The sequence below is a fragment of the Anser anser genome (genome assembly GCF_964211835.1).
Source record: "Anser anser genome assembly, chromosome: Z".
Taxonomy (NCBI): domain Eukaryota; kingdom Metazoa; phylum Chordata; class Aves; order Anseriformes; family Anatidae; genus Anser; species Anser anser.
This window is the reverse complement of record NC_139723.1, coordinates 67578564-67595068: the sequence shown is the minus strand read 5'-3', so window position 1 is coordinate 67595068 and position 16505 is coordinate 67578564. Positions and strand designations below refer to the sequence as shown.

General features: G+C 36.4%; 1 protein-coding gene across 8 annotated transcripts in view; it reads right to left on the bottom strand.

The window, feature by feature from the left end:
* PDE4D (phosphodiesterase 4D) overlaps nucleotides 1-16505 on the bottom strand; it is a 636407-nt gene that overhangs the window by 182919 nt on the left and 436983 nt on the right. The window contains exon 1 of one of the 8 annotated variants that reach the window (XM_083816171.1): nucleotides 11771-11978. The exons of the other annotated variants lie outside the window; for them this stretch is intronic. Within the exon in view, the coding sequence (XP_083672297.1) occupies nucleotides 11771-11856 (86 nt within the window). The 5' untranslated portion in view covers nucleotides 11857-11978. Of the gene's footprint in view, nucleotides 1-11770; nucleotides 11979-16505 lie in introns of those variants that run through there. 8 annotated transcript variants of the gene reach the window in all.

The window sequence follows — 16505 nt, the reverse complement described above, 5'->3', positions numbered from 1 at the left end:
CCAGAAATATATTCTAAAAACAAAGCAAAAATTCTGCAATTACTTAAATTACAACAGAAGATCAGATAATAAATATAATGAAAGACATTCAGGCTACACACAAAAATATTGAATATAAATATGTTCATAAACTACAGATGTAAAAAAATTGAAGAAACAAATCCCTTTTGAAAAAGTCCCTTTCGTTAAGCATGTAAAGAGACACATGAGAAGTATTTCTAATGGTATATTTGCAATTTATGTCCTTAAACTATCCATTTTAAATGCAAAAATGAAGATGCTGTACCAAATTCAGGATAAGATCTGTAGGACTTCATATGCAGAAAGCTTTACACGATTGTTATAAACTGCTTACATTATCCCAAAGCAGCTATTTTGAGGGAAGTAACTTTGTAAACCCACAGAGCTGACCTGATCAAGCTCATTTCTTACTGAAACAGTGTGTACTTGGAAGCAGTTCTACTTTTATCTTTTTATAGTAACAGTGTATATGATATTTAACAGTGAATTAAATATTCCAGGATCAAAATATTATATTGTACACAAAAGAAATGTTATCTTAACTATTTAGAAGTGTTTTCTGAAACATTATTTACAACTGAAGGCTAATAACAACCATTTACTTCTCTTTTGAAAAGGTAAGAAGCAGGCAAACTGTGACGACATCAAGCAGTTCTGCAATGTAATAAATAATTTTCACTGACATTCTCTGACTGCTTTTTATCCTCCTTAGTTTAAACTTACATTAGCTATTATAAACTATAATCAAAATGACAAATTAACTCAAAATGAATGGTCCAAGTTATGAAATATTTTCTTGGTCAAAGACCAACGGTTACTTTGAAACAGTGAAGAGAATGCAAATTTACCATAGTCCTTTCTGAGTGGAGATTGAGAGTACAGCTTTTCCAGAACAGTCTGCTGCATTCTTTACATCTTAAAACAGTCCTGTTATACAGCTGGAAAATCTGCATCTTAAAAAAATATCAGAGAAGAAGAGTCTGGGAAGTGTTGCATGTTGATAGCAACCTGGGTGAATCCCATGCCTATCTAATACATGATAATGCTACTTTGAACTCTAAAAGAAACAAATACTTCAAAATAGTTGGACACTGTGATGACCAGCCTGGGGTCACTTCCACTGTCCATATTGTGACAAAACCCCTTACTAAAATAAAGCACAGTTTTGGATGAATAAAGTTTTGAGGGTGTGGCTGTCAAAGTGGCATTACCCTGCTCTACCAACATTATTTCCAGTCTCACAAGACTAAAGTATTTTCCTTAGAGCTCCCGAAATCTAGCTATTATGCAAAAATCTCAAACAACATTGTAAGAAAGCTTTTCTGGTTTTGGGAAACCCTTTCAGATTTAACCATTGGAGGACAAAAGAAAAAAAAGGGGGGGGGGGGGGGAGGATGAGGCTGAGAGGGAGGGAGGGAATTAAGCAAACACTCATGATTCTCCAAGGCATAATTAAAAATAGTTGAGGTCGACAATACTGTAACATAATCAGTCAAAATATAATCCAGTAGAAAACTGTAATCAATTCATTTTAATGAGACTAAACAGCCAGAAAGGGACTAAAACATTCTTAATGGAGGTTTTCTAACATCCGGTGCATATCTATAGTGTATTAAATACTGATTTCTCTGCTTTGAGACTTTTTACTTCTGCAACTCAGTATTACTGCATCCATTAACCCACATTTACACCATCTTCACTTTTTGCCACAATTTCTGAAGGCTTTTCTTTTTCTTTGTCAGCATTACTCACTGTTAGAAAGATCCAGGAAACAATGTTGGCCTGGGTCACCTAACAGTCTCACAGGAAAAACTGAGAAGGGCTTGGGAATTATCATGGACAACCTGAGTCCTGGACCAAGGGCAACTCCAAATAAGTATTTGACACCCTCTTACTCTGCTCAGGGGAGTAGGAGAGGTTAGCATTAGTAGGAGAAGTTAGCATTAGTAGAAGAGGTTAGCACTATGAATCAGCTAGTCCTAGTTCACCAGCTGTAAGAATTTCTGGGCTGTTCTATTCAATGTATAGATACAACCAAATTGAATTCAGAAAATGAGAGCCCTCACAAAACCCTCATATAGCTCACACTAAAACAAGTCTAGCCAGCATTTTCTGATAATATCAAGCCACCTTAAAAAGTGTTTTCACATCAAAACGGTACAGAAACATACTTCTATTTTTTTTCAGCATAGAAAAGATTCATATCATTGTACAATTTTCTGTTTAACAGACACAACCTGGATTACTAGTGTAGTGATAGGGCAAGCGATTGTAGTGATAGGGCAAGGGATTGTAGTGATAGGGCAAGAAGTAATGGTTTTAAACTAAAAGAGGGCAGATTTAGATTAGATATAAGGAAGAAATTATTTACTGTGAATGTGGTGAGACACTGGCACAGGTTGCCCAGAGAAGCTGTGGATGCCCCATCCGTGGAAGTGCTCAAGGTCAGACTGGATGAGGCTTTGAGCAACCTGGTCTGGTGGGAGGTGTTCCTGCCTGTGGCTGGAGCGTTGGAAATAGGTGGTCTTTAAGGCCCCTTCCAACTCAAACCATTCCATGATTCTATCCTATTACATATTTCTATTTCAACTTTATATGGATTTGCAGGTTAATATTTGATATATTTAGGAGTCTGGATTGAAAACTATACAAAGCATCATTAAAATTGCATAGGTTTATTTTATTTTTTATTAGCATTTTATTGTAAATAATATCCTAGAAGGGATATCCAAGCAAGACAAACTGTGAAAGCAAAATTTAAGCCCTTGATAGATTACAGAGGTATCTGTTTCTCTGCTAGTGAAGCTGAAACTTTGTCTGTATTTTGGAACAGATTTTTAATGAGATCACAATACATTTTGCTATTAGCTCTAAGTATGAATTAGTACACCATCTGCGTTATATCACTAATACTCTTATCTATAAACAATACATTTTATTTTGTCATTAAAACTTGCTTGGATATACATTGTAGAAATTCTGGCTAAAATTCTTTCTGTTTTCTATGATCCCGAGCAGAGTTCATCAGAAACCAGAACAGGAATTTTTATGCCAAATTCAAATAAGCCTCAAAATATGCCATGTTCCAATAGATGCTGTAATGTGTTACAAGTAAGAAAGCTTAACCAGGAACTGTAGCCAGGAGGAAAAAAGGAAAAAAAAATATTGTTTTCAACTTACAGCCTCATTAAGACTGTATTATTCTCTCATTAAGGACATCATCTGTGTGCTAAGAGAGCATGTGAATGTCTTTTTTTTTTCCCTATTGGAAATAAATATATATATATATAATATATATATATATGTAAACCAATATTTTCTTTCAGAAGGTCAACATGGTTAACTGCATGTGCCAGTAAAATGTTATGTTTCTCCCAGATTCTCTGGTGTAAGAGAATGATCCTGAACAGATGGTTAGGTTCAGGAACCCATCATTTCTAGACACCTCACAGCAAATCCATGAGAGTGTTTTCCTTTTACAGTATTTAGAAGAAATTTAATTTTTTCTTCTGCCAACAGTAGGCATTACTCTCTGCTTCTTACTTCTGTTGCTTTACAGGCAGACCCTGGTCTTTAATTTATCTTTTTTTTTGACTGTTCAGTCCTGCTGTAAGTGATGTTGAAACACTTGGCTTGGCTTCCAGCACATGACATAAAACTGATGGATTTTGTTGCTTAGAACAGCTGACTTCTCTGCTTTTCCAATTTAGCTTTCACAAAACCACATCCTTTTCCATTTTCTTTTTGTTTATGGGTAAGAGGAGCAAAAAGCAAGGAAGAATTATGTAACTGGATAGTTACCTAGAAGCTGCATTATATGTTAAAACATGTTTCGCACTTTTAAGAAAAAACACATAAACATAAGAAAATATCCAACACCTGTTAGTGTCATATGAATTAAGATCAGTGACTACATAATTTACATATCCCTCAGTACAACGTGATGCTTCTGCCTTATACCAGAACTGTCTGAGTAGATCCCACTGTATTTGCTATATTTGAATTGGTAATTAGAAGTTCCATGTATGGCCACATTTCAGTTTATCATAATGAAAATAAGGCTTTACATCGAATGAAGGAGACTGTAATGCTTCTGATTTGAAGAAAAAACCTTGATGTACTGTTCTCTAGACATGTATTACCCTTTGGGAGGGATGGAAGCTTCAGCCAGCCAGCTATCCTCCTTGCTGCTTAGCTCACCTAAAATGGTCATATGCACAAGTAGACAATTCACTATTTAAGAAACTGGCAAACTTTCCCTTGAAGTGTGAACTCTTTTTTATTATTATTTTTTTTTTCTCCTGTGGGAGAGAGGCTTCTCATAGTAGATCTGATGTTAGACAAATACAATTCCTGACAAAGCAAAAGCCATGGAAGAGTGCCAGTGTGCCCAAGTGCTTTCTGCTCCTGCTAGTACTTCTGCAGCAGCTTGTAACATGGGCTGTGGGTGTGTGGTGGTGTCTGGAAAGAGCCTGGGGAAGGAAAAGGTGCCTCCAGATGAAGTCATGAGTACACTGAAATATCTGGTATGGCTCACTTTGCAGCAACTTAAAGCTTAAGTTCGGTTCACAGTCTAACTTACAGGGTATATCAGAGCAATACATACATATCTCAAGATGAAGTTATTTTGGATTTTTCTTATATATGGCTTTTTGCTTCATTTTATAACCAAGAAAACAGAGGGCCTCCCATTCTCCATCTGGAGACAATTATATCCCATTTAAGTAGTTTTGCTTTCTTCCATTTTAGGTTTCTTCACTAGCTAAACAACTTCATCTAGTGTTAACAGGAACTTATCTTATCCTGTTTGGGAGTGACGACAGATTATTCTTAGGCTTTGCTGTTGTTTGTTCTGCTGTGTCACCGTACTTTTACAACTTCAACAGAAATTTGTACCACAGCATGCGAAAACTAATCCACTAAAAAGCTAAGAACTGACTGGAAATGTTTCAAAACAAATGAATAAATATACAGAGTGCAGTGGAGTTCATGTGGACAAACAATAAAGTCAGTACTGTGTACTCAGTTTCTTCCTGAAAAACTTCAGATAATTCACTCACTCTAAGGTAGGATATATATATGTGTGTGTGTGTGTGCACAGTGCATATATAATATACATATATATAGGTGTACATATATACAGAGACACATACACATATATTAATGACTAACTGTATAAGAACGTTGATGGGAAGCATATGTCTCCTGATGATTTCTATGGTTGCCCAGTTTCTGGCAGCTTGCCTGAAGGACTCTCTAACCTCCCAGCAAGACATGAACCCTGAAGAAAAAAGGCTATAAAAACCTAAATAATCTAAATCACATTTTAGATTTCATCACCTTAAAACATAAATGTTCTTCCCATAAACAGTTGTGCAAAACCGGCCATTCATCGGGGGGATTTTTTTTTAGAAAAGTACAGTTTCTAGTGGGATTGAAATTCCACCACCTGCAGTGATTCCTATTGCCTTCACTCAATATTGTATCCTTGTAAACTTCTTTCGAGACAAGAGAATGGCAGACATGCAGCGGGAGAAAAAGTACATGGTAAATGAGACTACTCAGCACCTTTAAAAATATGGTATGTCTACTCTGGCCAGTAGGCATCAGATACTGGATGGAATCTGAGATCATTGCTCATGACTCAATATAAATAAGCAAATCTGTTAAACTGCATCAGAAATGAGAGGTAAGGTAAGGTAATAATGGAAAGTAAGGTAAGGTAATAATGGAAATGTTATGATAGAAATATCAATAAAATTATAGTTCCACAACAAGAGGAATAGCTTAATTTATCTAGACTTTCATCAGAAGCTCTGGGTTTACTTCTAGTTACTTGGCATTAGAAGGAACATTGCAATAGAAGAAGGGGCTAAGAGATGTATGACATATCAACATGAAACTATTTCCACGTGAAAAGAGGAAGTGAAAATATAGATTACTTGGAAAGCTGGCAAACAGGAGTGATATATAGATATGTAATACACCAACTAACTCTTTTAATTGTATATCTTTTTTTTTTTTTTTTTTTTTTAGTATTAGAAGGCAAAAAGATGAAAACAGAATGAAGAAACTTTCGCACATCACAGGAGTTCACCTATGGAAGTGAATGTCCAAAGATACTGCTGAAACCAAAAACTTATCATCATTTAAATAAATGGGATCAAAACTTAGTATGAATACGAAAAATACCTAGACCTACTAGAGTAAGCAATACCTACAATAAGGAGAGTTCTGGAACACTTGTTCTTAAGGAACTATTGAAGACACTGAGAAAAGTTTCCCTCAAGGAAGATTATACTGTAACCACCGAGCTTCTTACTGTTCTCTCTCAAACATTTGCTACTGGCTGCTGCCACAAATCAGGGGGATGGATTAGCTGGCATGGACCACACCTGCAATGAAATACAACCAGCCCTATGGCTAAGAACACTGAACTGGCACGTGTGCCACACTCTTCTATGTGGGTAAGAGTCTTTTTTGTTTGTTTGCTTGTTTGGTTTTACTACTCTTCATTTATTTTATTTTATTTTTTTCCTCATGAAGAAAGGCACATTAGAGTCTTAATTTATCTTTTGGCATATTGCACAGATTTTCTATTAATGCTCACATACCGTTTTCCTAGAAACAAATAAACCACTAAATGACCTGCAGACATTAATGGTTTCTGGGGCTAAGAAATCAACTGTATTTACTAGTTCCAATAAGAAATTCTGGTTTTCCAATTTCCTTCACAATAAGAAATGATCTATTCAGATCCACAATGGACATATACATATTTCACAGTGGGATGAAAAATAAACATTTGGAGGTTACCCCCTGTAACAGTTTCCTTGTATAATGGAGTATCTAGAAATTAATTACAACATTTTGACATGGTACATGCTGAACTAGCGTCAGCTTGTTCCTGATGTATTGGGTATCAGATTGGATGACCTATTTTTAGTGCTCCTAGAATTTGTTATACATAAGGGAATTGCAAGTCAGATAGTCTTCACATTAAAAAAAATCCATGCATATCTAAAATTTGTAAATCAAACTTACTATTTCCTGGTGTTTATGGCCTGTGTAATCTCTTTCTGCATTCCAACGGATTGTAATGTCTGCTCCCAGTTTAATTTGGAATGTCAACTTCATGTTTCAGCCACATACAGCAAAGCTAAGACATTTATTGTAAACCACAGCAACACTAGTCAGCATAATTTCCTTCACTCTGTACAAAAGAACCTGATGGTTCTTCATACAAGCTCTAGCTTATCATCATTCTTGGCTCTTAGAATTTACATAAGCAGAAATTAGAAGAAGCTTAATGATAAAGTGCCTATAGATATATTTCAGTTTTCTGTTTATTCAGCAGGGTGAACTGCAGCTAAACCACTTCCAAGCCAGTAAGAAGAAGAAAAAAATCCCACAAAATAAGCACACAAGTACTGCTAGTCCAAAGGATAAATAGGAAATAGTGACAGACTCAACTTGTCATACTGTGATAGACTCACTCAACCGGTTTGTGCGAGGATCAACCAAGTCTGACAAATTTAAGGAAAAGCTGAAGCTTTTGAACATATTATTTCTGTTTCTTCCTGTTGTTAGGGACCTATGGAGTACAACATAACTCGCTGAGTTTTTAGGAACTGGTATAGAGACTCTTTCTATTTAGTCATTATGATGAACAGTCTGGGCATTTTTGTCAAGGACTTAAGTTTGCGGCACTACCAAGTCAAGTATGATTCACTTGCACTTACCTTCCTACTGCTCCTTAACCCGAGCAGCAACATGCCTTGCTATTTTTCATTTTTCCCAGGACTTCAAATTAACAAAATCAAATGTCTGAATTATATATGATGACATTTTGGCATTCAGATTTGTCTAAAATAAATCTGAGTTAAACTCAAAACATCATTTAAAATGACAAAGGCATCTTCTGAATTACAAAACTGAGCTAAATATGAAACAATTGCCTGACTCATCATGTTAGATAGGAAAGTCCACACTTATGCATTTAAATATTTTATTTCTCAGACAGTGTTAAATGACTAGTCAAAAAGAAGCAAACTAGCTCCAGTGTGTTGGGACTTTAATCCCTAATGAATAAAAAAAAATAAACTTTAATTTGGTTTCTATACCAATTTCATTGCAAGCATATAATTACAAAGAAAACTTAGAGTATTACACTTTGCTCACTAAGAAACCTTAAGAAATCATTAAGAAATCCCCCTAGAGAAGGGATTCTTGAAAATTGCTGTATGAGGGAGAAATTCCACTTCCAGCCCAGCTCCTGAGAGTTTAGTGTCCTGGAGTACAATTAGCTGGCAGAAGGGAATCTACCTCCTTACGTATGAATGCTTTGAGCAGCCTGCTACAGAAGTGATGTTGGCAGTAGCTTCAGACACATGACTGTTCCTCTAGTCCAGGGAAATATGCCAGATGGCAGCCAAAGAAGAAAAACACAGTGCAGAGGAAGGAACAAAAGAAACTCACATAAAACAACAAAGAACCTTTTTCTTTTTTTTTTTTCCCATATAAAGAAATGTTTCATGATTACTGTATCTCATCTTCATCGCTAATCATTGGAAGATGTAGTTCTGGCACTGAAATAATTTAACAAACTGATTAATTCTTTGATTATTCAATGTAATGCTTCTTATCTCCATTATCACTTCTCCATAATAGCCTTTTTCTTTGGGAGCTCAGAATCCCTACAAAACTGTTCCACCCTATACAAACAGGATTTACTCAGCAGATTTCCATTCACAGTTATTTGCAAATCCTTCACTGTGATAAAAAGATTTAATGCCCAGCCAGACAAGCAGGGAAGATCCTGCTGCCTCTGGAGAATCTTCCAAGTGATCCTGAGGATCTGTCATTAGGTCACTAGGACATGTGCTTAGCAGTTAGCAGGACTGTCATGTAACATGTTCTTATTTGTACATCTTGGTTATGTGTAGAAAATCTTGATAGGTGCTTTAGTTTTTTGTCATCCATGTGTGATAGGATTTAGATGCCATGAAGAAAGTTTCTGCCTACATCCTTTGTTCTACAGACCTCAGTAGGCTCTGAAGTGTAACTGTGCTACTATTAGTGCACAATTTTTACACCCACATCTAGTGGTATATTCCTCAGCAAAGCTAAATGTTACAGGAAACACAATTCCTGACTGCATTTCAGGATATGAGGTATTCTTCAGTTAGAGAGTCTCAAGGACAAAAAAAAAAAAAAAAAAATTGAGTTTGTCTGTGAGGTCTGGAAACATAATGAAGATTATGAAGATTTACAAATATTCAAATATTCTGTTTGTACTGGACTATAAGAATGTTCATCTGCTGGGCAGGCAGATAGACATACCTCCCAGCAAAAATAAACAGCTATCCTCTTTCTCCAGCCTGCAAAATATACCGAAATCATGAAATGGTTTGGCAGTCTCCTCTGTTCCTTTGCTGTGAAGCACCTAGTCCTGGCCTTGGCTCCACATCTAATGCTGTGAACATTGCAATTCTGGTGGACAGGGAATCAGTAGTGAATCTCAAGTGTTTTTTGGTCTGCTTTCCCATTTTTGTTCAGGACAATTGTGGAGGCTTTAAGCAATGGTTTATTCAGTAGGAGGCAGATGAAAAGTAGCTCTGAGAGACTGTATTGCACTCATGCTTTTCCTGGAAAAATTGCTTTGTATCAAGACATAATTTTTCCTACTTCGTGGAGATTTCCATTAGCATAGTTGTTCCATCACCTTCTGAAAGACATGTGCAAACCCCAGCACTTGCTGATCAGCAAAGAAACTCAAATCACTATTTGGCCAGAAGGAGGCATCAATGTATCAAAGAAATCTTCCAAAAATGAAATGTGCAGATGGAAAGCTTAATGGTTCAATTAATCAAAAGATTCTGAGTACCCCACAGAAGAAACATTATGTTTTTGCCGAAAACGTAACAGAAGAAATTTTAAAATCATAGGCAACTTCACAATTTAAACTAAGATTATGAATTCAAACAGCACGGTCTGCTAAACAATGTTAATTATGGAAAGCCTGGACAGTACTATCAGGCATTCAGTTCTAGAAACCAAAGCCCCTTGACATCAGATAGTTCAGTGACGTGAGCAGAACTGTCAATTGACATAAACAAGGTTATTAAATTACATAGGGATCGTGTACAGTAAAATTTTGTAGTAGTTTTCTAAATATAACCTACTGTGTGAATGGATCTATGGCAGTGACATGGCAATATGTATATTAAGGGTTTTTTAATCCTCTTTTCAGTCAAAAATCATGGTTATATTAAATAATAACAACAGAAATGGCTTACACTGATTAATAGAACTATGCTCCATGTTTTTATAAAATTATCTTCAACCTCATGCTAATTCTTTAAAGCCTGTGAAAAACAAACATGTAAAACTATCTTTATGGTAAAACAAAATTCATTCACGCCTGTAGACTTCAGGTAAGACTTTCTTGTTTTTTATGTTTGTTAATAACTTTTAAAACTATTTTCACTTTGTTAGATTGAAACACAAATAGACAATATTCTACATTTATGTAAGTCAATAATCAAAAACCAGATCCTATGTAGCTACTTGATGTAATAGCTACTATATTATTTTTTTTTTCTGGTTTCTGAAACATTGAAATAAGCTTGTAATAGAAATTGCTCGGATTATTAAGAAGAAAAAAATAATAAAACCCTTAAGAGAATGTTAATGAGAATGTTAATTGAATTATATGATCTAGTTTTGAACTTTTAAAAACTGTAACTGATACCATGTATTTATTCTTTTTTCAAGTCCCTTTATCTCTTATTATTACTTTTTTTGTGAATAAAGTTCCCTCTATATAAAACATCTAGATTTTTCCAAATGAAACCACAGACAAATTGGATTGCATCTACCCATTTTTTGTCAGTATTTACACAGACAGTGCATGCTATTAATAATCCTATATAAAGTACTTAGCTTCCTGGGCATTTGATATTGCGCAGGTGTGCAAATAAACGTGGCTATTGCATCAGTGAATACTAAAAGTTATCATTAATAATATATCTAATAAGTTCTATAATTTGTTATGTAAAAATGGAAAGATATTTTACAAATTTTAGGTTTGAAAATTTATATTACATCTATTATAGACTAAAGCAAGGAAACGACAAGTTTTGCTACATTTGCTGAAAGCAGTATAAGAAATGCCAGAAAAAATATTTTGCTATTGTTAAGTATCAGCTAAGGTAAAAATAGAATCTGTGAGTTATGGTCTCATGGTTATATTTTTTATATGTTGAACACAAAAATATGTAACAAACATGGTTTTCTGGTTATGCAAATAACCAAAAGCCTGTCAAAATTAAAGACTAATTCAGATTTAGTATGATATATCAGTGCCATTCATAACTAGATATATTTCATAATAATAAGTACTTATAATATTTAGAATGAGTACTTTTACAAGGACACTGACATAAATGTTAATCTCTTCTTTTTCCAAGATTTGGAGTGCAAATAAAACATTCAAAATTAATATTTTCTGAATAGTTCAGTTTCATAAATTTCCACGGGCACTTACTTATTTTAATTCACAATCACATTGAAACACTATATTTCTGATATACATGTTCAGCAAAGCCTTTATGAGCTCAAGGGAATCATAATTAATACAAGACATTTCCAGACTTTTAAATACTATAATTCTACAGGATAATAAGAAAAAAACATAGTTGCAATTATTATCTAAGTTAAGTACACCATAAGCCATTTGAAGAGATACCTGTAAGACTTCAAAAAGCGAAATCTCATCTTATTTCTTGATGGACGAGGGATATAGCCTCCAAAAGGATCCCACAGAAAGGCCATTGGCAAAGATAAAATACCAAAATTGTCTTAAAAATATATATCAATCAGTGGGGAAGCAGGACAGTTGTACTGGAGGTGCCCTGCACTTATCATGAAGCACTTGTAACTGTGTAAGGGAACGTCCTTTTCCTATGGTATGCTTTGGCAGAGATGTGGCTGGCTGAGAGCACAGACTAGAAGGGATAACTGGGATTTCCTGCTGCATGCGACTTGCCCTTTGCATGAACGTTTCCTATATTCAGGCCTCTTATCTCATTATTCAAGTGGGAACTCTTATGGTAAATCCTTGGCTAGTTATAGCAGCCACTAAAGAGCACAGAATCATAGAACTAAGGCAAAACAGCTGATGCTCTGATTATCCACTGCTGCCTAGACAAAGGCTTTCAAACTCTTAACAATCTGTTGAAAATGTTTTTACTATGGATTATGTTGCAACGAACAGTTTCAACTGGCACCAGGCAGCTAAGAGAATGCATCAAAAAATAAAACAAAAGAACCCCAAACCAAAATCCACATCCTAAATCCCCTCTGTTCTCCAATGTCCCTCTCTCCATTACAGTAAGGAGTCAGCATTTAGGGAATCAAATTGATATTGAAAATGTCCTCAAACACCTAAATTGCCTGTTTGTTTAATTCTTAACTTTCTTTAAGTGTGTCTTCCTTCCTCGCACTTTCTAAAGAGAATCAATTTCTATCATTAAGTAGCTTTTCTGAAACGGCTTAATCCTCTGTGAGAGATCAGCCACTCTAAGAAAGTAAGTCTCAGACTGGTAGATAATTTTCAGCCTCTTGGCAGCTTTTCTCAAAGACATCATCCTCCTTACTGAATTATTGCCAGTGACTGATAGCTGAACTCAGGTCTCTGCTAACTAGGGTCATTCTGAATTCCAAACAGAATTCAGATATTCAGATTCAGTGTCTTTCCGTTGTTTGTTTTGCTGTTTTAGATTAATTAAAGCTTCAAGTCTTCCATGGAATTTTTGCAGCCTAGTATTCACAGTGGAGAATGTGAACAACAACCTACAATTCAACTCTAACATCGAGAGAGGTAATGCCAGCAAGGCCAGCATCATCATCTAACATCTCTTTTCCCAAGCAACATTGGATCTGATGATTTTCAAGGTCCCTTCCAACATTGTCTGTTCAATGATGTGATTTTCTCAACCAGCTCTAAGTGTGGCTACGAGCTCCCAGTACCAATAAGCCACGAATTATCTATTTCAGTTGATCTTTGAATCAAATCTAACCGAAATATCTTTTATTCACAAGAAAAGTGTTGAAGAAGAAAATGAGTATTCACACATGGCAATGGTAAAAATGAAAATTCAGGAATATTCCGGGCTCTAGCAGAAAAGGTTGAGAGCTGGAAAAATAAATTCTCAGGATAAGTTATGTCTATCAAGCAGTTATCTGATGAAATGTGCTATTTTAGTGGTAAAAGGTAAACTGAGAAATTACATTGTTCAGAAAAAATAATATAAATACACTACACCTGAGTATATTTGGCTCTTTGGAGGAACCATTTTTCTTATGTTACATAAGAATACACTGATAAATACACTACAGGGCCAACTGACAGTAAATCCCTTCACACCATGAAATAAGCTTTGAATACATAGGATTCACGGGTGAAATTACTTATTCTGGGCCAAAATTCCCAAAAGTATTGAGCAATGTAAAGAATATCCTATACGATTCAAATACAACAATACAGCACCTAATTTCCAAAGGAACTGAATTTTGATAACTCGAGCAATGGTTCCTGAGCAGCTCTCTGGGTAGCACAAACTATAGACTTCTTCACAGTCATAGCATTTGATTTGAATCATTAACAGATCACCTTTTTTTTTTTTTTTAAAGAAAACAGAACCAAATATGCTTATTATTAGCTATCTTTCCTCCTCCTTTGTGCCCTTCCTTCACTGCTGCACTAAACCTGCTAACGCAGCCAACCACAATAAGGTCACAGAAATAAGCTTCTTACAAGATTATTACAGACTAAATTTATACCTTGATATCAAAAACACTTATTGTCACTATATAATTGCATGCAGTAGATCACTGTATCAAGACAAATCAGAGTATTTATGGCAATTCAAGTAATGAAAGAGCAAATAACTCTGTAATACACATTAACTTTTACAGAGAAGTGGCTAGGCTTTCATGCTTTTATTTTTTTTCCTTTCCTTTTTTTTTTTTTCATATAGCAAAAAAAACATTTCTAGAAGCACTCAAAGAACATACAATGATTTGACATTAAGTTGTTATTTGTAGGCAATGCTTTGTGGAAAACAGCTTGATAATGTGAGTGAACAAATATCTAGTTTTATATAAAAGAGGTAAAAATCAATCATTGCACTCTATGATAATCTAGGCCTTTTATAGAACTGTATATTGTAATAAACATTTACAGTGCGATATCTTTGACATCCTATGCAATTCCATGATTATAACTTTTGCTCTACATTTTTCACATGTATTGGGTTATGGGTCTGATGAACTCCTAGCTCTTCGGTGGCATGACTATATTATGTTATTATCATTGGTTCACAGGACCCACACTAAGAGAACTATTATAAGAGAATGCTTCTTCTACCATTCTCCCAAACATGTGAACTACTGCTATTTGTTTTCTGAAAAGGCTCATATAAATGAATTTCAAAAACAGTAGTTTTTAAATTGAAAATTTAAACTAATAACGAACACACAACCTACCTGAAATTAGACTTTTGTGTCAGTTAAGCAGACATGTAAGTGTAAAAGCTCTTGCTAGTAGGCAGGTCTGGTGATAGGCATAAATATCTGTAAAGAATCAGTTCACTTTCCCAGATGTGTCCTGAAGCATTTTAGAACTCAGAGGGCCAAGTTTTGTCAGGAAATTCCTCTCAGTATATCTGCAGCTTAAATAACTACAGCTTTAAGGGGACTGTGGTCAAGAGGCTCACCATCAGTGGCTTTGGTGCTTTCACAGACATCTCCACATTACTCCATATTATACATTACTACTCTGTGGAGCTAAAGCTCCACATATTGGTTCATGTAATGGGAACCCAGTTCAGCGTCTGGACATGTGACAGATCATGCTATTCAACAGAGTACAGGACAGAAGTATAGCCTGGATCTGGCCACCACGACTCCTAACATAGTTTCTTTAAGTAGCCTCTCCCTCACACCTTGATATCGTGTGTCAGATGCAACGCATTACAGCATCTTAGGTCAGCTTGATCCACTGTACTGGAGATGTTCTGTCCTGAGTGGCCAGTGGGATGACCTTATTCTGCCAGGGCACAATGCAGCGCAGCACAGGGGCTGTAACTCACAGAACTGCTTCCAGAGCTGCTCAGAAAGATGGACAAGGCCACTGGCTCCCATTCTGACAGACGAAGTATGAGCAGATATAGGAAACAAAAAACAACTGGGAACTCTGAAACTAGGATCATAAGAGTGGAAAGAATGGATATTTTCCTCAATTAGTTACACCTCCAGTTTTCAAACACTGCCTGATACTTTAGTTGGACATTCCCAAATAAAATGTCACTGATAATTGTGTAGCTAAAATCAAATATTTACTCAATATTTAGAAGTTGTTTTTTGAAAAATCTGAATTCTGAACTTTTTAATGATACTTGTGCAAATTTTATTGCAAATTCTTTTTCCTTTTTTTTTTTTTTTTCTCTTGCTGTTTTTGAGGCAGGGAGACAGGAATGAAAGACTGCTGAGAAAACAAGAACTATGAGTAAATCACTTGAGTAAGATAAACGTGCATTGTAATTTTCACAGAATCACAGAATTGTCTAGGTTGGAACAGACCTCCAAGATCACCGAGTCCAACCTCTGACCTAACACTAACAAGTCCTCCACTAAACCAAATCACTAAGTTCAACATCTAAACGTCTTTTAAAAACGTCCAGGGATGGTGACTCAACCACTTCCCTGGGCAGCCTATTCCAATGCCTAACAACCCCTTCAGTAAAGAAGTTCTTCCTAATATCCAACCTAAGCCTCCCCTGGCACAACTTTAGCCCATTCCCCCTCGTCCTGTCACCAGGCACGTGGGAGAATAGACCAACCCCCACCTTGCTACAGCCTCCTTTAAGGTATCTATAGAGTGCGACAAGGTCGCCCCTGAGCCTCCTCTTCTCCAGGCTGAACAATCCCAGCTCCCTCAGCCGCTCCTCGTAAGACTTGTTCTCCAGACCACTCACCAGCTTTGTCGCCCTTCTCTGGATGCGCTCGAGCACCTCCATGTCGTTCTTGTAATGAGGGGCCCAAAGCTGAACACAGTACTCGAGGTGCAGCCTCACCAGAGCCAAGTACAGGGGCACAATCACTTCCCTAGACCTGCTGGCCACACTGCTTCTTATACAAGCCAGGATGCTGTCGGCCTTCTTGGCCACCTGAGCACACTGCTGGCTCGTATTCAGCCAACTATCAACCAATACTCCCAGGTCCCTCTCGGCCAGGCAGCTTTCCAACCACTCATCTCCCAGCCTGTAGCGCTGCTTGGGGTTGTTATGCCCCAGGTGCAGGACCCGGCACTTGGCCTTGTTGAACTTCATACAGCTGGCCTCAGCCCATTGGTCCAGCCTATCCAGATCGTCCTGCAGAGCCTTCCTACCCTCGAGCAGATCGACACATGCACCTAACTT